Source organism: Pistacia vera, unplaced genomic scaffold, assembly GCF_008641045.1.
Source record: "Pistacia vera cultivar Batoury unplaced genomic scaffold, PisVer_v2 Contig820, whole genome shotgun sequence".
NCBI classification, from domain to species: Eukaryota; Viridiplantae; Streptophyta; class Magnoliopsida; order Sapindales; family Anacardiaceae; genus Pistacia; species Pistacia vera.
This window is the reverse complement of record NW_022196691.1, coordinates 12,231-34,084: the sequence shown is the minus strand read 5'-3', so window position 1 is coordinate 34,084 and position 21,854 is coordinate 12,231. Positions and strand designations below refer to the sequence as shown.

The following is a 21,854-nucleotide window of genomic DNA, read 5'->3' as shown; positions in this document are numbered from 1 at the left end:
ATTTAGTCGATCATTGATTTCAAGATTTCAAAAAATTAATCAAAAAATACGTAAACTTGTCAAACAACCCCCATTAAAAAAAAAAAAAAAGTACTGATCGCAGTCGATGAAGTCCCATTCTGAATCTCACAAATTGTTCAGAAAGCTACTACAGATGAAGAACAGAGAGAACCGGCGTCCAGTTTATTAACAAAAATTTCATCTGTCTATATCTCTTGACTTTTTATTATTATTATTGCTGGTTTCAAAGTAAATTTCTTTTTGATCTTTACATTCTAAGCTTGAGCGTCTGCAGTCCATTTATATACACACAAAAAAGTGTCCAATTCAATAAAAAATGACGCCATGTTGATAAGGAAAGAAAATATGGAATAATAAAATAGAAAAGGGTATAACTATAACAGTTCACCACGGCATGATAACATGAGATGTGGAATGGAATAATACATGTCATTCATCTTTCATTGCAAGTTCATGCCTCTTTTTCTGCCCAACTTCCACAAGCAAAGTCAAAAGTGCCTCACAAACTTGGGAAGCATCTGCCTCAGAAGGATCATCATTCAATGAAGAATAAACCATCCAAGCATGGTCTAGTTTACGTTTAGGCCGCACTACAATGGATCCAGGTACTTCCGCATCACGACAGGTGACAAGCCCATCACTCTTCTCACCATACCTCACCTGTAAAAGCTGGGCACATGCTGCCATTGCCGCACCAAGGGGCATTACCACTGCAACTTTTGCAGGTTCGCCTGCTGATAGGGAGGGCAGCTCTGCATGAGCAACATGAGATAATGTGGCAAGAACTGCAGGAGTAATGCCAGCTTCCGTATGAAATGAGACGACAGGAAGTTCTCTTGGTAGTTGGTGTTTCCTCAAAAATTCCTTCCTCCTCTCGTAAGTCAAGTCTTCTAAAGATTGCAAGTCGCCCTTCACAATTACAGATAATAAGAAAATATGACAGACACAACTGAAAAACTAAACTCCAAGCGTTCCATTAACATCACATTCCAGAGGACGAAATAAATTCATTCTGCTACAGCAGGTGATTCATTTCCAAAATGTACCCCCAAAAAAGGAGGAAAAGAAAATAATTGTGACACTAAAAAGATATATATAGTAAGAGACAATCATCTTCATGCAAAATATTAATAAAAAAAAATGTAATCACAAAAATCAAAAATTAAAATGAACAAACAACTTATGTACCTTGATCACTTTACAGATCAGAATCTCCATAAGTTTCCGTAAATGGACATAATCACCAAGTTGTCCTTCTCGTAAAATATCTGAAGCTATAGGGCTCCCACCATATGGGCTCTGCGCTAATGCCAACCCAGCAACCTTATCTTTCAAGTCAGGCCAATACAATGATAATGCAGCAGCTGCATCTACCCCCCCTTTGCTATGTCCAAGAAGCAAAACACGTTTCTTTGAACCCCAATAGATTTCCTCAATGTATTCTTTTATCTCTCTAGCATTTTTCTCAACTGAAGCCTGATTACATATCATTTTATTTTCAGTATAAAATATTAATATACAGCAATAGAATTCAATACAAAATAAACCAAAATTACCTCGCTGTGAATCTTGGCAATGTGACAGGCCAGACCCATCTTTGAGAAACTCATTTTTGTATTAACAAAATAAAGTGGACCATGATTGCTAAACAGACCTGTCAAATATAAAAAGAACCCAGTACATAGGTGAACGAAGTTGTGTGCAATTCTATGCTTAAAAAATACCACAATAAAATCGGGGGCATGATCACCAAAGTCTCTCCTTTATCATACGAATCCAATGGGGTCAAAATTCGCAGCTCAAAAAGGCCAACTTGTGCAGATCATGAATTTGGTGATTGCCACATTCTTTAAAAGATATTTTTGCAACTTTTATTTTATGAATATGCTAATTCAAAAAGGTAAATTGCAATGGCTACCTGGAACTAACAAGTAGACCATTGAGTTTGGCAGTTTGTGCAGACCATGCCTGACATAGAGGAAACCAATTAAATCAACAATTTGCATATCCATGTCAAGAACAGAAAGGCATGTGAAAGATGCAAAGAAGCTACCAGTACCTGATATTGTCAAGAATTTCCAAAAACTTTTCCGTTCCATCTTCAACTGGAGGCATCTGTGGATCACGCTGTAGCCATCCTATATCATCTGCAGAACCATGAACAGTTCTCCGTGCCCGTTCAATAAGCCTGAAAGTAACCATCATATGACTTCCACTCCAGGTAAAAAAAAACAGGATGATTTATTCACCTATGTCAAGTAGCCCTTACTGAGAGAGCTTATGCATCAATACTTAGCAGTCATGGACACCAAAAAAAAAAAAAAATTCAATTTTCTTTTAGATAGAAGTTTACTGGTAAGTAACAAATAAATTTTGCTTATTCTTACTCAAATTATCTTCAACTACGAAATTGTGACAAAGGAAAGGATCATGGGAACAGAAACAATAACAGGAACTAGAACGGAGAGCAAAGAACTAAACTTTAAATCATTTTCCCATGGTATCTCATACATTTTTGCTACATAATGTGAAAGACATTCATTAATACCACAGAATCAATGCATACCCTTTAAAAATTGAAATCCCATTCGGACCAGTATCATTTGATTCTACAAGCACATGAGTAGAATCCGTTACACCGTCAGGATTAGGCAAAGGGGAAGTTGCAGAAGTAGATGGTTCAGATGAAGTTGAATGAATATTACTCGAATACTCCTGAGATTGCTCAGTTTGTCCAGAAGAAAAAGTAACCAGTTCCTGGGCATGTCTAATTGAATCCTCAGAATCTCCCGAAGAATGTTCCACTGGAAAGATATTAAAAAAATAAAAAAATAAAAAAATCCTTAGAGAATATATACAACAGTGTTAATGCTTCTGTAGGTATTGTAATCATGAACAAGTCAAAAACAAGAACATTAAATTTGGGAGAAAACTTAGAGCTAAAATCTTTTTGAGGGAAAAGGGAAGATCTTCATTATTAGAAGAGTATATAAAAAGTCCCTCAGCTTCTATATGAGCTTCAAATACAAGGTCCAGTCATTACACAAACTATGAAAGTATAATATTCTCTATGGTAATGGTCACATCAATGATAATACCAAGCCAACCACACCAAACAAGCATATAAACACAATAATATAAACTGACTTGGAAGGAAGAAGAAAAGAGAATGGGAGAAACTCTTAGCTCACCAGAATAATCAGAGAAACAGCCAGTTATCAATGAGGTTGTTTGAGCAAGATAAGAAGCAGCTTCATTAAGAGCTGGTACAGAAGTGAATAGTTGAGGAAGGAGTCCATCATTTCTAATACTATCATTCTGTCCCTGACAAAAAGGAAGCAGTTTCAAAAGGTTGTATATGATCAAAACCTTAAAAATTATCATTTCAATTGAAAAATAATCCCTACAACAACAAAGAAGATGATTAAAGAAAGCAATGCTAGGGAAGTGTTTCTAAGTGCAATAAACAATATTCTTGGGCCATACAATACAGAAACCTAGTAAACATATCCATAGTAGGTACTCAAAACGATCTTATAGGTTCTACTTAAACATATATTTCTCTATCAAGTGCAATTCACTTTCTCTTTTGCCTAATATGTGACTAAAAGCTGTCCATTAACAGATACTCATACATCGTGTTCAAATCATAGCTAGAAAATCCATGCTCCTCCCATCACCTTCAGTTTCCACCATTTCCCTCTCATATGTTTGCCTTCAGTTTTCTCGAAATCTTACTTGCTTCTTCCTCTTCTCCCAAGCAACAGCTTCAATCAGTCAACCACTCCAGTAATACAACTGATAAGACCAGGTAACTGACCAATGCAACATTCACACGACCCTTTGAACTCAAAATTAGCAGCTTATTCTAAAATTAGCACTACACTTTCAACTAAAATCTCATAAAACCTATTAAGGAAACCCTAACCACAGTACCAGTAAACACATACCACCAATTGACGGCTGGATTCTCTACTCATAGGACTTCCAGCTTCAGCTTCCCTCATTGAAATCAGTTTTCTAACAAACAAAAGCAATAGTAAGCAAGTAAATTGGTAAAAACCGTCATGCTTCAAACGCAAATTTGGATACGCCAATATTTAAAGATCAAATTGCCTTTTCTTCCATTTCTACTTCCATTTAATAAAAAACGCGTATTGAACAATTTCAGTTAATAATCATAACATTCACAAATTCAATGGATATAGTTATCGATACGATAAAATTGGCAAGAACTGAAGATAGAATAAAAACCCTAAATTAGAAACTTTAGGTGAAATTCTTACCTAAAGTGTCTGATACAAAAAGAAGCCTGACAATAAACACGAAATTCGTTTTCAAAGAGAGACACGAACAGATTCCAATAATAAATTATTCTTTACTTCAATCGAAGGTAAACGATAGGCGAGGGAATTTGGCCCGGCCCAAGTCCTGGGACCGGACCAGGCCCAAGGAAGAAGGACCCGGGCCTGGGACCGATTCCAGGCCTGGACCCATTAATTTTTAAAACCCTCAACTTACACAAACCCCTGAAAAATATCAAAACCCCATTATAATATATGAAATACATAATAAATTTAAAGGTTAAAAATAATTTTACAGAAAAATTATAAAAAACAAATTTCAGGTCCATAGGATCGGTCCTAGGACTAGTTCTATGGGCCCATGACTGGACTTAGGACCGGTCCAAGCCCTAGAAAAACTCATGGGCCCAATACTGATCCTTCAAAATTTTGGGCCCGGTCCTTGAGGGCCTAGGCCCGGGACCGACTGGACGGGGCCTTGCCCACCTCTACTAACCAATATAGAAGCAAGCCTATGACGTTTTGCTTGACATGTGTTACGTATTATAGGACTATATAAATTAAATAAAATAATTATTTTTATTTTTATTTTTTTAAATATTTTATTACCAAGTTATTTTGTACCAATAAAAACACTCTCTCCGCCTAGGCACAATATTATTAAAATTTGCCCATTCATAAATAGTCCAACAATAAAGATGAATCAATAGAGCTGCAAATGATGTAACATATAGGTTGTTGCGAGTTAATTCCCCTTTAAAGATTAGTCGTGGTGCATTTATGTTGGCTTAAATACCTCAATTATTAAAAAAAATTATATTGATTTTACGTGGTGTGCTTATGCTCGCCCAAATACCTCAATTATTAAAAAAAAAGTTATATTGATTTTAAGTTGAAATTCACAGCATATATAAAATAAAAATATAATTTTAAAAATTTTAATTATATGACGTATATAGCTGCTCCTTGGCTAAGACAACAGTGTTCTTACTAATGTTGAAATGTAAACATAATTGACTGATTTTTTTTCTTTTTCTTTTTCCCTTATAAATTTCAGTAAAATGGATATACTTATTACAACTAGTCGGCTTTGGCTGCAGGGCAGGGTGCTTTAGCCTTTCTCGAATGCAGAAAAGTTGGAAGCTCAACTTAAAATGGAAATTCTTGAATATTATATCTTCGGAATTACTGAATCCAAATGGAGGCAGTAATTGAAGGTTGATAATGAAAAGCTGCTAACTGCAACATGATATTGATTAAAGGCTACGAAGAAGAATGCCTTCGAATGTAATGCCTGGCCCAAATGCTAAGCCAAGTCCCCATTCTTCCACTTTCACCTGTTTATTCTTCAACTCCTCCCTCATATAATCCATAACATAAAAAATAGTGCTGCTACTCACATTTCCATAGTCCATTAAAGCCTTCCTGCTATACTCCAGCTTCTCATTGTTTAATTTCAATTTGTTTTCCAGGCGGTTCAGAATTGCTGGTCCACCAGGATGGACTGCCCAAAACAGATCATTGAATTCCTTTAAACCAGCTTTTGCCATCAACTTCTTGCAGAACTCTTCTATATTATCTTCAATCTTCTGGGGTAGGTCCCTGCCAAGCTTAAAGTTTATCCCCTCTTCAGAAAGGCGCCCATCGATAACGTTTTGTGTCCCAGGCAGGAATTGTTGAACTGCGCAGTTTAATTCCATGAAAGGAGACTCTTTATCCGTTAACGGGTCGGCTCCAATGATGACAGCCGCAGCTCCATCACCAAAGAGAGCTGCCCCAACAAGATCATAAGGGCGAGCCTTATTTGGGGGACGAAAACCGAGTATGGTGGTTTCAGAAGTAGTTAACAAAACACGGCTTCCTGGATTATTTTCAGCTATATCTTTAGCAACACGGAGGCCAGTGACACCACCATAACAGCCTAGAAAGTACAGCATTACTCGGCCAACATCGCTTCTAAGGCCAAGCTTGCTAGCAAGGTAGACATCACCACCGGGAAGGCGAATCTCACTTGATGAAACATAGACAATATGAGTGATGTCTTCTACAGGCCTTTCCCATTCCTTTATGCAAGCAAGACTTGCTTCCAAGGCCATCTCTACAACAGCTGGGTTTGCTATATCAAGTCGTTGTTTAATAGTTGGTGAGCCCTCGGTCACAAGTTCAGGATATTTGTCAAGGATCTCCTTGGACATGACAGTGTATCTTGTCTTCACAGTAGTAGTTTTACCTAGCAAAGGAGAGAAAAAAAAAAAAACAGAATGAGTCCAGTTTCAATATGAATAGAAGCAAAAAAAATTAACTGACTTGTTGAGTATGAGTAGAAGTAAATTCACTTACACAAGCGTTCCAATTTCTCCTTGATGGATACATCATCACATTTGGTGTCCCGAGTGTAACCCTCAACCAAGCATTCCTGAGGAACAAGTTGACTAGGGAAGGCCTTCCCTATTGCAAGAACAGTTGCCTTCCCAGGTGTAGGAATCCGCCTGACTTGTGCAGAACACTGCCCAGAGGTGCCATTACTGTGAGTGTTTGACATCTTAAAGAGGGAAATTGGGTGAGGATGAGAAGCTAATGGAGGACAGGGGAATATAAATGGAAGCTTATTTGTGTTCTGGAGAGAGGTTGGTGTCAAGGAAGAGTAGCATGAAAACAGAAAAATGATAGTTTATCAAGGTTGGTAATATTTGGGTACTTGGGTTTAAAGTGTGAAGGCTTTTCGGAGATAAACAATCTTTTCCTTTCTTTTCACTACTCGGCAAACCTCCTTTCAAAGAATATGAGCAAATATACAATTTTTTCGGAAAACCAACGGCTCCAAGTGCATGCTTTTATCTCCCGAGATGAAGACAAAAATAAATAAATAATAAAATAAAATAAAAACCTCAAAGCAAAACCAAATATGTACAACTATCTTTGTAGAAGCACTGACCAGTCACGGCTAAGATTCATACCTCAGATTTTCTCTGTGCTTTCTTAATCTTCCCATTTTCAATGCAAATATTCAAACAATTGGGACAACAAGTCTAAATTTCTAATAGCTCTTCAAATAACTGGCAAAGTCTCCTCCCTGACACAAACCCTTATCGGAACATAATATGTGTACCTGAATCTAGCTTGACTTATTATTGTGGTCAGAGTATAAGTGTCAGGAATCAATCCTCCAACTTTTTTCGCTTCAACCAAAAGTTCTCTCATCTTGTTTACAAAGGAACCAAAGCTTTGCATATCTGTAGTTTCATACATTGTCCTCTTGTCAACATTAGGATAATTCGATCTTCTAACCTATACAATTAACCACATTGCGTACAACAATTGTCTTTAATGAACGCCACATAATTTAAGATACAAAAAATTTACACTCAAAATTTAGGATGGATATAGCCAGACATCAAAGTGTTCGTCATCGTGAAGATAGATCATAGATCCTTGAGCGTTTTGAGTTTAATTAGCCTATATTTGATAAAGAGAGAATAATCACGAGCAGTGTTCTTTAAGTGAAAGTCCATTTACCGGATCCAGGTTTCTACAGAGATTTAATAAGGGAAGAAGTTAAGCTCCATCAATTCTGCATTTCTCCACATTTAGTCCAGATTCTAGAACCTTAAATCTTTTATGTTTGCATAACCTGAGCATTCACACAGTTAATCTAAATTTTGTAAGGATTTTCTTCGAAAATGGTCTCTCCAACATCAAACATGGTTCTTCTAAGTAAATTTCGAATATTACGAAAAAAATGATATAGAGGACTTTATAACTGTTCTTTGGGAATATTTACCAACACCCCTAACGTTTGGCCTTAATAAAAATATTTTGTGAGATCTAATTATGTAGTTAAATTTTAATTGGTTTTGGGTTAAATGTGGATGGGAGATTTCGGTTGAATGGGTTCGAGTTAGATGGAGGCAAGCATGGCAAGAGGAGCGGGAGGATTTGCATGATGTTGAAAAAGGGTGCAACTGCAACGTAGTGGGGCTGGCCAGCTGGGACGGGATTGTCGTGGGTACGCAAGTCGGGTGGCTATGTGGGTGAGAGGTGGTGTTAGAAGATGGGTTCTCTTTTCTTTTCTTTTTTTTAATAAATTTTAATATCCTTAAAGTATTGTAAGAAATAAGGTTCAAAAAAGTATATAAAGAAAGGAGTGGAAAGTTATATCCAAAATTAGAGGGCTTAAATTATATCACTTAGGTCTTAGGCAAACCTGAAAAGGTTTAAGGTAATATTCACAGTATTTTAACGCCATCATAATAAACAGCAGAAGTTAAGATAATGTTTGGTTAGTGAGAAAAGAAAGGACAAAAAAAGGAGAAAATTGAAGAGGTACACCTGAGAGAGAACTGAGAAACGAGAGGAAACTGAGTTAGGCTGCTCCAAGTACATAGCAAGGTTTGGCAAAGAACCCTCTGTGCTCACTTCTTTCAACAACATCGAATAAGCCTCAATTCCTTCGGCATACAATCTAAATTTACAGAATACACTGCGTTGCTGGAGACAATACGATAAGATATATGCCAATTACATCCTACTTGAGTGTTGAGTCTAATAAGATATATGCCTAACTCATCTAACTCAATAGTTTAGTGTAAAAGAGTAGTATACAGACACCACCACACAAAGTAAATACACCTCAAACTTCAAAATGACCATGGGTATTATTTTCTTATAAGTGTGGAAAAAAAGGAAATAAGTGTGCCATCTGTATATGTGCCCAAACATACACAAAGACAGGAAGAGGGAGAGAAATATACACAAATTTTATGACATAAATGGAAGCATATTTTAGTAGAGAGCACTCCAAATACCTTGTATCAGATCTCAGGTAACACCTCTACAGGAAAGAACTGACCAGAAACCTGTAGATGATACGCAACAGGGGAGAGCCGTTCTTTCGGTAGTAAGGTATCAATACAAATAAAAACAAACAAAAACTCTTTGACTAAACTATAAATAAGAAAAGTTAAAAGCTACTTAGAGTTATAGCTCCTAAGCGCTATGAAAAGAGGAATTAGTAAAACTACAACATATTTTACACTATCAACCACCCCTAGACATTGTAAAATGATGTTCCACCTCAAACTTCAAGAGGGCTGCCGGTAATAGTATCTGAGAAGTGTAAAAACAAAAGGGCATCAGTGTGCCATTTATATATGCGCCCATACACACACACACACACACACACACATATATATATAGAGAGAGAAAGAGAGAGAGAGAGATACACAAAAATCTTTATGGCATAAATAGAAGCATATTTTCGTAGAAGCCGCTCCACACTGTACCACTGCGATCGATCAGATCCATCTTGATAACCAATTCTTGGCATGTGGATTGAAGCTTTTGGAAATTGACAAAGAAACATATAGTTATATAAGAGTAATAGAAAGCTTCTAAACAGATATTTATAAAATATTGCATTAAAAGCAGTCATATAATTACTCAAATGACATCTAGTGAAAATCTGTCACTGAAATTTAGTATTAAGACAATATAAAAAGGAAGGCTATAGTTGGTTATTAAAACATGAAGAAACTAGACCATCTAATCTATCATCAAGATAAATAAAAACATATTCAATTCAAATCAGACTAAAACAGGTGCATAATGACTAACCAGAATTTTGAGCTGCTGAGAATGCCGCCTTTGATAAACAACATTCCAGGTCAGGAATAGATATATCACTCCGAGGGACTTTACGCCTAGGATTATATGTTTGTACAACAGCCAAAGCCACCCACTGAGGAGCACTATTCGTACTACCTTCATCACAACCCTCTAGACATAGCAACAAAATGGTTGATATTTAGTGATAAAATGGTTAGGACAGCAAGAAATATACTATTTCCAAATACCAGAATAAAAAAAGTGCATAATGTCAGAATACAAATTTTCAATTTCAGCTCATCAAAAATAATTAGAGCAAATGTCTCATATGAGTTGAAGTACTCATATGCTTCAAATGAAGCTTAGCTTCTCCTAAAGAGACTCAAGAAAATCACTCTCAGTGATTACATTTAACAGCAGGAAGCCGGTTAGTTTTAAGCATTTCTCAAACAAAATCCCTAGAATTATAACAGACCAACCAAAGTATCTTCATCCAATCAAGTTCCCTTATTCTTATTTTTCCAACATCAAATACAATTTTTTGTACACAACATTTTCAGTTCAATATCTGATTTAGGAATTTAATTTTTCAGTAGCTAGAATATGCAGAAGGGATGAAAACAAGAGATATCCTAAAAGAAACTTGTAAATTTCAGTGACATTTGACTTAGTTTGAGATGACATTGACTAGCCAGGACAATCAATTTCAGCAAGAGTTCCAAACTGACCACCCTTGTTACCGGAGAAGTATTAATTCCCTTAATAACTGCTCTATGATATACATAAAGCAAACAAAAACAAGTAGGAGAAATAATATACATAAGCAAACAAAACCAATTAGCAAAACCATCCTCAAAACAAACATAAGCAGTCATGGTACAGGTGATGGTTATGAGTGATAAAGATATGATAATGAACAGAGAAGATAAACAAATAGAACAATTCATAAGTCTGTCTTATTGTGCACTAGAAAGCAATTTATCTGCAAACAATACATAACACATGATAAGAAAGAACAGGACAAATAGCAGACCATTGATTCTTATAAGATGGAGATCACCAAGATGAAGGTCCCCAAATTCAGAAGCCCTCTGATATGCATCAGCAACGTTTGTAGAAAGTTTTACCAAAGCATCAAACATCCCTCCATTCCCCCAGTTTCCAGAGTTATCAACACAACTGCAAAATCAATGTACAAAGAATTCATGACAATGACACCAAATTTGGTATTTGGCAGTTTCAACGGAAAAACAACTCACAGTTCATAGGGTTGAGCCTAGTGATAAAATTTCAACTTCAAATCAGTTTTGCAGATTATCTAAGAGGATTTTCCTCCTACAGCTTCTGAGATACAAATTAAATTAAAATTTAACAGGCTTTATATAATCATGCACAAAACTTCAGTAACACGACTAATAAGATATTTAAAGATACAATTATACCATTCAAAGTAGAGAAAGAATGCACAAGCAGTGCTAGTTTTTCCACAAATAGAATATAAGACAGTAAGATATACATTCCACTAAACTTCTTAGCAGCACAAGAAAAACCACCATTCTCACTAGAAGAATTAACTAATAATAACAATAAGAACCAGAATAACCTGAATATAACAGCAGGCTCAGATGGACAAATTTTTGAAGGATCCGTACAATCTCCATAAACAAAATGAACAGAGCCTGAACGTGCAAGTGTATCACCATCTGCTGGGGATACAGGATCTTTAACAGACAATGAATGGTATCCACAGGCCTCCCATTTAGCCAACTTCTTCTCTTCGATCTTCTTTCTCACAGCTTCAAGTTTCAAATCCTTATCATCAGGTAAGTTCCTTCTACCTCCCAACTCCACAAGAGAATTACTGCTTATTTGTGATGCCTGTTTCAACTTTTCAACCCATGAGAGATATGAAGCCTCATCAAGACCAGGATCAAAATGCACAGAAGCAGAACTTCCCTGCCCAAGATCACTTCCATCCAATAGATCCACTGGACTGACTGTGAAGTTCTGGCCAGCCTTGACTGGTATTTGTTCATGGCGCATTGCAATTACCTTCTCTGCCATGGTATTTAATTCAGACAACTTCAAGCCATCTGATTCTTCATTGTTGATTTCTTTAGGATCAAACATATGTAACCCAAATATAATAGATTGCAAATCACCCGTTTCAACTCCTGTTTTTTCTTTCTCTTCACTGTGCACAACATCTTCTCCTACAACATTATGGCTAAGCTGCAACTTCCTCTCTGCTCTTCGCATAATAACCTAAATAATATGTTTCAATTCAGTATCAGCAATAATAAATTAAAAAATTGATATAAGAAGCATCACCTCCTCCACACTGTGTCTAGTTACAAGGTTAATAGACAACACATGATTCATTTGACCAATCCGATGTGCCCGCTGCAGAGCTTGTTTGTCCACCTGAGGATTCCAATCTTGCTCGTAGAAGATAACCTGCACAAAAAATTGAAATTATTCAAATGTCATTAAAAATTAAAAAGAAAAAGAAAGATGTTTCTTTTAATATTAGAGCAAAAAAACAATCTTTCTTGGAAGCTACATTAAAACTTCCACTGGTCAGAAGATAATCAATTAATAGAGAATTTTCATAACGCTCACAGTATCAGCAGCTACGAGATTCAAACCAACTCCCCCAGCTCTTGTAGAGATCATAAAAACAAAAGCATTATTTCCACCAGCTTCAGAACTGAGTCTCCCCGTAGATGATGAAGCACTGAAATTTCTTATAGCAGCAAAACGCTCCTCAGCCCGAATTGATCCATCAAGACGCTCATACGAATATTTTCGTAACTCCAAAAAGTCCTACATTGCATGTGAAAAGCAGTGCCTATAGTTGTCAAAATCAACCAACTTCAGCACTCAAGCTGAAGACATACATTTTAAACATCATTAAGATTCAGAAAGCAAACCTGTAAAATATCAAGTGTATGGGTCATCTGAGCAAAGAGAAGAACACGATGCTTAGAAGCATACAACTTTTCAAGTAGTTGGTCCAAAATTACAAGTTTACCGCTAGCCTGATCAAGAAGTCATAAAAACAGCATTTTGGTTGGAAGGAAACAATCTGATACAGCAGAAGGAAGATACAATTTGCAGACTCAGAGAAGCAGCAGATAAATGTCAACTCCACATTCATCATCCTTTGTCTAAAAAACCTAGATGAAAAGGCTACCTGAACCAGGTGTTCACCTTCTTCAAATGGTTCAGGCTCAATACCAGGAAAGAGATAAGGATGACTACATGCCTTTCGCAGTTGTATTACCTAGAAAAGGAAAGCAGATTTAATGATTAAAACATCATGTATATCCAATAAGAAATAAGGTGATGAGGGAGAACAGTGAAAAGAGGCAACAATTCAGTCAGCTATTCAAACTTAAGATATGCAAATGAATTTGCATGATTCCCTTATTAAATTGAATATCTTTAGGTTGTGCAATCCATTGCCTTCATTCACCATATAATAATTGTCTTTAGGCTGAACCAACTCAGTAAATTTTCCATTGAATAGTCATCTAAATTACACCAAAGTCCATATGGAACTAAATATTTCAGAGGAAGAATCTAGGCTTAAGGTCATCAAGCACATAAACCTCCTTCAAAATGAGAAAATAATTTTTTCCTGAGTCGAACTAGCTTCTCCTTAGAAATATAATAGTTTGCTCTTTAAGTCTTCCAAGAGAAGAAAGCATTTAGTGCAATATATGCAGGACAATGAAGAAAAAGGCATCAAGGGAAATTTTGAGGAGCAAAGACATACTATATTCTGTAAAGACTGATGGTTAGAAACACCAGAAGACAATGCTAGAAGTTTTGGTAGCTCCTTCCTCAATATTGAAGTATACACTTTCTTTTGCAATGAGACCATAGGAACCATCCTGTAATGACCAAGTCCTCAGAAATCTAATATGGCTTAATCTGTATAGAAGTAGTTACAACAGGAACCAAGAGGAAACACTTGAGTATAAATTCAAAAAAGGATAGTAAGCCTACACTGTTGTCTCGGTAAGAGGTGGCAGCCTTAAACTTCCAGACTCAATTAGTTTAGATTTTGTTCGCCGAAGCATGAAGGCATGCAATATACATTTCAAACTCCTAAAACCTTCCTTGGCTGATTTTAAAATCATTAAATAATTACAAAGATAGCAGTTATTATGAGTATAATAGGAGACAAAAATGGAGATTTAGTAATTATACAAATAAATACACAGTAAAGAAATAGAAAACTACACAAGCACTGATCTTTTCGTCACATAAATAAAGTGACAAACAGATATCAGGCGGCCAAGTCTTAATGTGAATAATATAATGCTACATAATTCACAGATTTTGTGGCACAAAAAAGGTGCAAATGCCCAGTTTCCTAAGAAGAAGCAGAATAAAAAGGAAAAAGTACATGGTAATTACTTTGAGCTTCAAGATGGTAATTTAGGAAAGAAGAGTGATTAAAAAGCATACGCATCAATCTACCAATTTGAGCTTCAAGATGAAGGTGCAGAATACATAATGAACAATCTAATAGAACTCTGACTTCAGTATCCAATACCTAATTGTGCCAATAAGTTCATTTTAAGATGCCTTGTTTCCAATTGTAATTGCATCTTGGGGTTATAATAAAGTTTTTTTTCTGAAGCACAAGTAGAGAAATAATTCATAACAGAATTACAGTTGGAGAAAAGAAAAGGACATTTTTAATCAATGTTGTACAGCCTATTCACGAAATAAGAAAATAACCTGATAAAGAATGTCCTGCTTCATTAAAAGTAGAAAGGAACTCTTCCAGTGTCCCAAATACTGAAGGCATACAAAAATGCATTAAAGCCCAAAGTTCGGAAAGATTATTTTGGATAGGTGTGCCAGTCATCAACAATCTTCTGGGCATGACAAAGCGCTCTCTGAGGACTTTATATAGAACCTATTGTGGTTAAATCATTGAAATCTTTCGAATGAGAAAATCATAGGAAAATAGAGAAAAAAATTTGCATTAAAATATTACTTTTCACCTACTCAGGTCTAGTCTTATTTTAGACAAATAGCAGAAATTTAATCAGAATCCACACAAGTAATCACCCTGGAAAGTTGAGAAAAGAAAAGAGAAGAATAGCGAGAACAGATCAAGAATTTATGAACATGCGGCTGTCTTACTACCATTACATCATTTTATAATTGTTAAATTTGATTTTTGTAAGTAACATCTCTTATATTTGCTAAAAGTAAAATTAATTTTATCAGCAAACAATTGCCACCACAAAAATATATGTTGCTAAATATATGAATCTCAAACTTACACTGGAAGGGTTTTTAAGTCTCTGGGCTTCATCAATTATGGCATAGTGCCAAGGTATTTGAGATAGAAAATCCTGATCCATCAAGACTATGTCATATGTTGTCAACAATATATCAAAAGGCAATGATGATACCTGCAAAAGAATTTAACTTACAATAAACTATTAAAACAGACATAAGATGTCAGGGAAAGCATTTATATTTATATCTCAAATGAAATGCGTAGACCATAATAAACACCTGTGAACCAACAAGAGAAAAGGTTTCCGTAATACACTTAAGATATAATTCTATCCATAGAAAATTTTAATCTTACACATACTAGAAATAAAAACTCACATCAGATGATGACTTCTCTTTTACTTGCTCATACATTGTTTTGCGTATACTGCGCCGGTGCTCTTTCTCACCCACATATTTAAGAACTTTAAGTTTTGGCGTGAATTTGGCCATCTCCAACACCCAACCATCTGTCACACTTAGTGGACACAAAACCACTGCAGAAAAAAAGAAGGGAAAACCATTCACTGAAACCATTTCCATAGATGAAAAGTATCATGACTCAAAATTGAATAAAAGGCTTTTTAACTCACAGAATGGCCCTAGTGACATCTGATTCATCTTCAAATAGCTCAAGAGAGAGATGGCTTGCAGAGTCTTGCCAAGTCCCATCTGTCAGGGATTCAAAAACTGTAAGCAAGGCAGTTAAGATCAATAAAATAAAAACAGTCTTCAATTATTCCCAAAGGAGATGAAAACAGATAAGAGGCTGGAAGCACCGAATAAGAATATAAGATAGTTCGTGGGTGTAGACTACAATAACAAGGTGCACATATTCAAGTGTCACTGTGAAGGTAGAATTTCTACCATAATTCTTCAAGAATTTTCCACGATAAACAAAACTAATATCAGGCCAAATAAAACGAAAATCTGTACAACTCAAATTTTATCAAGAATTCAAGACAAAACAAAATAATTTCACTCTTTAATTTCTATAGACGCCACTGCTTAAAATACTCATAAGGATATTAACAAAAAGAAACTACCGTGTAAAAAATTACCTCAGACGATTTCAAAAATTTTGAAATAGTAGAATATGAAACTTGGGTGTTATGTTACTTATGAATAGCAAACGCATGTTACTCCAATTAGTAAACAAGATAGAATTTCATACCTCATCTCCTGCAAATACAGTAAAAAGAGTTGAGTAAAACTCAAAATTTACAATCATTTAATAAAACATAGTTGAAAAGAAAACCCTAACCAAGAATAACATTGACCCCCAGAAGATATCTCCGTATGAGCCAGCAAATTCCCTCCATTTGGTGATGTTTTAACGTGGCGGTGACGCCAAAGTCGGTAGAATTCCCAAACGAGAGTCCTCCACGTGCATCCTCTTCAAGTATAATTTTTGCTGCTGTTAGAAGCCTCTGCTNAATTTTGAAATAGTAGAATATGAAACTTGGGTGTTATGTTACTTATGAATAGCAAACGCATGTTACTCCAATTAGTAAACAAGATAGAATTTCATACCTCATCTCCTGCAAATACAGTAAAAAGAGTTGAGTAAAACTCAAAATTTACAATCATTTAATAAAACATAGTTGAAAAGAAAACCCTAACCAAGAATAACATTGACCCCCAGAAGATATTTCCGTATGAGCCAGCAAATTCCCTCCATTTGGTGATGTTTTAACGTGGCGGTGACGCCAAAGTCGGTAGAATTCCCAAACGAGAGTCCTCCACGTGCATCCTCTTCAAGTATAATTTTTGCTGCTGTTAGAAGCCTCTGCTTGTATTTCATCTCTATTATCCGTCTCCTAACTGAACTTGGATACTTTGGTTGTCCTCTTAGTTCTTTACCTGTTAAAGAGAGAATGACTGAAACATGGAACTCAAAACTAAAGCGGTTTCGTGTAATTTAGTTCCAGCATATTATAGCCGTTGAGTCAGACGCTATGTTGCCACGTAAACTACCATGTCGGTGGTAAAGGTTTTAAAATCAACCCTAAATAAAATAGGAATGTAATGGAAATCTAATTTTCAAATTAAAATTTTTAATTTACTCAGACCGGGACACAGAAACAATATTTTCTTTAAAATAAGAAAGAAATTGTATTCACCGGTACTGAACTGCTCATGTCTGGCACATCTTTAAATAAAAAACATACCTTAACACCATTCCAACCGGCGGACACATCTACTATAATTGAAATCATTTTTACAGAAATGGACCGTTAAAAAATAAAAATGAAAATTAGAAAACCAACCCGTCACTAATATGAAAAAAAAAAATAAACAAACGAAATAAAAATAGTCCAATTACGTAAAACAGAGGGGTTTCTTGAGAGTTCTATCCTGAATAGTGGCCACGACTGTGCTTCAATTTTGCAAACCTATTGGTCTGAAATTCTAAAAGGAGTACAAAAATATATCTTTTAAAAGAAAACAAAACAGAAAGAACAGAATGAGATATTATAAACATTTGTATTAGAATGGTAAACCATGAAAGAGGCTGGAACTCCCATAAACAGCGACGAAGTTATTCATAATTCAAACAATTTACAGTTAATTCCTCCAATATTTTATTATTAATCTGTAAAACCACATACTAAGTCCAAGAAATCAAATAAGATGACGAGAAATTCTATTTCATATGGTCATTTAATTTTCTTGCACAGACGAGGTAGTTGTTCTTTCTTACCAACACATGTCCAGAGAACTTTCCGGTGTGCATTTGGCAATCTCTGATACCATCTTGTGACACCTACAGGGCATGTAACCACTTCGAAAAATACTACAAAATAGAACAAGGTAAAGTTATTAACTCAAAATATTTCCAAGATAACCAGCACAATAACTTTCAAACTTAAATAGAAGCTTTATCAACTCACCCAAATAATCTTGAAGATCCTCAAATGGATTAAGGTAAAACAAAGCGAACAAAATCTTCACAAGTTTATATCTATCAAGGATACAACTTAAGTTCCAAAAAAAAAAAAAAAAAAATTAAGCAGTGCAGTTGTCTAGCTTCTGAATTAAATTAAATATGGTAGTATAATTAAGGTTAAAATTAACTCATGGCTAGCAAAGGTTCTTCTCACATGTGCTGGCGAGTGGCGATGACCATCGATCTTAAAACGCTTCAAATTCTGAAATCCCCTGAAAGAACATAGAATCAATAACATCATCTCAAACATAATGGCTAAGCTGCAACATGCAAATATGATCGATAGCAAATCACCCATTTTAACTCCTGTTGTTGCTTTCTTTTTCCCGTGCTTAACATCATGTCATCATCTCCTACAACACTATAGCTAAACTGCAACTTCCTCTGTTATTCGCATAATAATGTAATAACAAACATTGTAAAATAAGAAAAGAATTATGTGAAAGGCATCACCTCTGATGTGTCTGGTTACTAGGTTATAAACAAAACATGATTCATTTGACCAATCCGGTGGCCTGCAGCAGAAAGCTTGTTTGTCCACTTGAGGATTCCAAGTTCCAACCTAGCTCATAGAATATGACCGGCAGTAAAAATTCAAATTGGTAAAATCTCATAAAAAATTAAAAAGAATAAGATCAAGACCTATCTTACAACACCGAACCCCAAACAAAAAATTCTTTTTACATATCAGGAGAGTGAGAAAAGATTATTTCATAAGACCCGCAGTATCAGCAACCACGAGATTCAAGCCACCTCTCCGCTCTAGTGGGGACTAAGAAGATGTTCTCAAGATGCTATAGAGGACCTGTTGATTGTACCATTAAAGTCTTTCCAATGAAAAATCAGAGGACAAAAAGAAAATTGTCTCCATTAATATGCTTTTCACCAACTCGAGTCTAGTCTTACTTTAGACAACTAGCAGCAATTTACTCAGAAATTCACAGTAGTAAACAACCATTAAAGTTGAGAAAAATAATGAAGAAGAGAGAGAAGAGATCAAGAAATTTCCAACATGCGTCTGTCTTTCAAGCATATACAGAGCGATTAGACCAATTCGTGTTCAAATCGGAAAATTGCTACAGAATTAAGGGATTTAGAATGGGACTAAAAAAAAAAAAAAATCCCTAATTTGATTTGTAAAGAAATTTTCAGATAAAAACTTGGTTTTTGTTTTGTTTTCAATATGAGATAACACTTTTGATAATTAAAGAAGAAAAGGGAAAAGAAAATTACCGATGCATCCACCTGAATGACACGAAACTATATGAAGACTTCCATAGTGTCTGAGTTTGTTTTGAAAGGGGAGAGGGAGAATGGAGGTAGATGGGTCTGGCAGTGTTTTGAAAGGGGAAAGGGTGGAGGGAAATGAGAGCGGGGGGACGTTATAGACTTTGCTGTGTGGTGCGTGGCAATGACGCAAGTTGCATCATGATCAGGGTGCTTGCTAGTGCCTTGTCTGAAGTGACAAATTGATCATCAATGGCTTTTAGAAAGTCTTGACCTTTCATGCTGATCAAAGAACCACGGATACTAGCAGAGATTCTAGTCTTAATGAACATCGCACTGAGACGATTAGATCACTCCCATTGTTCATAAAGCATGATGTTTGTACAGTTCTAGTATCAGTGAGTGGTGGTGGTTCGTCTTTCCTAATAGCATAGTCTATGTCTATCCACCCAAATTAAGAAGAACTCTCTCCTTCCAGACCTTATAGTTATTCCCTTAAGTTCAGGGATATCAAAACGAATATCAAAGAAATTTGCAGGTTGTACGACTGCATAAAATTATAGATTACATGCTTATGTTTAAACTGAGGCCTAAACAAAATATCATACTTTACCAATGTAATCATGCTTAAAAAATTGAATCTAATGACATAAAAATTGCCTGTGGGCTAAATTTCTAATCAAGCAGATTCATTTATTATTTATGATTAAACTTTATGATAAAACTATCAAATTATTACTAAATTCATAATTCCTGTGGGTAAATTATGAATAACTTGATATTTTATCCTAATTAATAATATAAATATAATAAAAATTCCTGTGGGAAAAATTTTATTATATTAAGTATAATTAATTACAATTAATGTCTAATATTCTTTATGCGATCCATAATAATATATAATTTTATTAATTAAGATGTTGTGGCTATTCAATTAATTTAAAATTATATGGATCACTAGATATTAAATCCCATAAAGACTAGTGTAATATTACGAATTACATAATCACATACTAATATGTTATTATTATGCACAAAATATTCTCATAAGCATAAAAATATTGCATAATGAAAACTATAATTTATGCATAACATTTAATATTATGTCTTTATCCATATATAATCATTCAAAAATTGCATGTAGAAAGATATAATCAACTCATGAAAGATAAATATGAGCATAATTAATTTAGGATTATGCACAATTTAACTTATCCAAAAAATGACATAATTAAACTAAAATTAATATAATAGGCATAATTAAAATGAGCAGAATTAGAAATAGTATAAATTTTATTTATAACAGGAATGTTAAGTTGCTTGTTTGGCTTTGTAGCAAACCTCTTTACACGAGATCACGGGTTCAAGTCTCAGAACGCCAGATCAAACTTTTTTTTTTTTTAATTGACAAGTAATTTTTTTTTTTTTTAATTGAAAAGTAAGCGACATGTCGTTTTCAAAACTGAAGGAAAAATGACATGTCATCTATAGCGTCTTCAACCTTTGATCGGACCTATAACCGGATACCTGACCCGAAAATGACCCAATAGCCAAACCCAGGTGGAAATCCACTATTTAAACTCCAAAATAATTGTTTCAAAGCCCAGAAATGATAGAAATCTAATTTCCTAATGATTTGTACATTTATTTTCATTAAAAAACAACTAAAAGACAAACTTTGATTTTAAAAAAAATTCAAACGACCATGAACAGAGAGCTTCAAAAAATTCTTTTGCAAAACATCAAGACAGAGGTATTATAGGCTCTGATATCAACTGTAAGAATTTATCGTAATTTAAACAGAAATACAAAGAATATAATATTCTTAAATAAAACCAAGAATCAAGAATTACCTCCAGCCATTGAAACAAACTCACGAGCAGTATTTTGGATCTTCTAAGCTCTCAAGACACTCTATTGATGTTGTGTATTTTTCTGTATATTCGAGTTCTTGAGCTTAGGGACCAAAATAATATATATAACAAGTTCCATCAAGCTTTTAATGGCATGCTTAATGGCTGCCATAAATCTCAAACGCTTGAAAACTGAAGTATTTGAAAACTGAACAAAGAACGTGGACCATCAACTTTAAAACTGATGAAAATCAAAACGTTATTTGCGTTACATGAGTAAAGTAAGTTTACACGAACCCAAAAAAAAAAAATTCCTTTTCCATATCAGGACAGTGAGAAAGAGATTTCAGAGACCGCAGTTCAGCAACACGAGATTCAAGCCACCTCTCCGCTCTAGTGGGGACTAAGAAGATGTTCTCAAGATGCTATAGAGGAACTGTGATTGAACATTAAAGTCTTTCCAATGAAAATCAAGAGGACAAAGAGATTGTCTCCGTTAATATGCTTTTCACCAACTCGAGTCTAGTCTTATTTTAGCAAACTAGCAGCAATTTACTCAGAAATTCACAGTAGTAAACAACCATTAAA

At 35.0% G+C, this 21,854-nt stretch overlaps 3 protein-coding genes across 7 annotated transcripts; all 3 read right to left on the bottom strand.

Moving 5' to 3' along the window:
• Positions 1–197: 197 nt before the first annotated feature.
• Positions 198–4,383, bottom strand: LOC116117769. 5 transcript variants are annotated; one of them, XM_031403794.1, is made up of 10 exons: positions 4,308–4,383; positions 3,972–4,041; positions 3,213–3,345; positions 2,727–2,825; positions 2,588–2,630; positions 2,081–2,209; positions 1,940–1,989; positions 1,578–1,675; positions 1,210–1,497; positions 198–930 (listed from the first exon to the last, which is right to left on the bottom strand). In XM_031403794.1, the coding sequence occupies exons 2-10, from the start codon at positions 4,026–4,028 to the stop codon at positions 451–453; spliced, it is 1,377 nt and encodes a 458-aa protein (XP_031259654.1). In that variant the 5' UTR covers positions 4,029–4,041; positions 4,308–4,383; the 3' UTR covers positions 198–450. The 5 variants fall into 5 exon arrangements, with proteins under 5 accessions (XP_031259654.1, XP_031259651.1, XP_031259652.1 ...); XM_031403792.1 differs by adding an exon at positions 3,702–3,836 and having other exon boundaries at positions 376–930; positions 2,588–2,825; positions 4,308–4,338; XM_031403793.1 differs by adding an exon at positions 3,702–3,836 and having other exon boundaries at positions 376–930; positions 2,588–2,825; positions 3,213–3,339; positions 4,308–4,338.
• Positions 4,384–5,462: 1,079 nt separating this feature from the next.
• On the bottom strand, positions 5,463–6,867 carry LOC116117734 (type III polyketide synthase A-like). Its single transcript, XM_031403749.1, has 2 exons — positions 6,666–6,867; positions 5,463–6,555 (listed from the first exon to the last, which is right to left on the bottom strand). The coding sequence occupies exons 1-2, from the start codon at positions 6,865–6,867 to the stop codon at positions 5,582–5,584; spliced, it is 1,176 nt and encodes a 391-aa protein (XP_031259609.1). The 3' UTR covers positions 5,463–5,581.
• A 1,920-nt stretch (positions 6,868–8,787) lies between these two features.
• LOC116117741 (probable helicase CHR10) lies at positions 8,788–17,121 on the bottom strand. Its single transcript, XM_031403754.1, has 17 exons — positions 16,860–17,121; positions 16,770–16,777; positions 15,830–15,908; positions 15,576–15,733; positions 15,239–15,370; positions 14,682–14,865; positions 13,944–14,076; positions 13,711–13,828; positions 13,126–13,215; positions 12,863–12,970; positions 12,552–12,755; positions 12,261–12,386; positions 11,533–12,194; positions 10,963–11,108; positions 9,939–10,100; positions 9,548–9,662; positions 8,788–9,431 (listed from the first exon to the last, which is right to left on the bottom strand). Exons 1-17 carry the CDS (start codon positions 17,038–17,040, stop codon positions 9,407–9,409), a joined length of 2,631 nt encoding a protein of 876 aa, XP_031259614.1. The 5' UTR covers positions 17,041–17,121; the 3' UTR covers positions 8,788–9,406.
• Positions 17,122–21,854: the final 4,733 nt, after the last annotated feature.

Bases quoted from the DNA above. Each gene is read 5' to 3' on its own strand.
- LOC116117769 (XM_031403789.1), bottom strand. From the start codon at position 4,028: ATGAGGGAAGCTGAAGCTGGAAGTCCTATGAGTAGAGAATCCAGCCGT. The intron at 2,826-3,212 runs GTGAGCTAAGAG...ATATCTTTCCAG, and splicing joins CTGTTTCTCTGATTATTCTG to TGGAACATTCTTCGGGAGAT. The intron at 1,990-2,080 runs GTACTGGTAGCT...CCTCTATGTCAG, and splicing joins GAAATTCTTGACAATATCAG to GCATGGTCTGCACAAACTGC.
- LOC116117734 (XM_031403749.1), bottom strand. From the start codon at position 6,867: ATGTCAAACACTCACAGTAATGGCACCTCTGGGCAGTGTTCTGCACAA. The intron at 6,556-6,665 runs GTAAGTGAATTT...CTCCTTTGCTAG, and splicing joins GGAGAAATTGGAACGCTTGT to GTAAAACTACTACTGTGAAG.
- LOC116117741 (XM_031403754.1), bottom strand. From the start codon at position 17,040: ATGAAATACAAGCAGAGGCTTCTAACAGCAGCAAAAATTATACTTGAA. The intron at 15,371-15,575 runs GTGAGTTTTTAT...ATTCTTTTGCAG, and splicing joins AAGAGAAGTCATCATCTGAT to GTATCATCATTGCCTTTTGA. The intron at 12,195-12,260 runs GTGATGCTTCTT...CATATTATTTAG, and splicing joins CTAGACACAGTGTGGAGGAG to GTTATTATGCGAAGAGCAGA.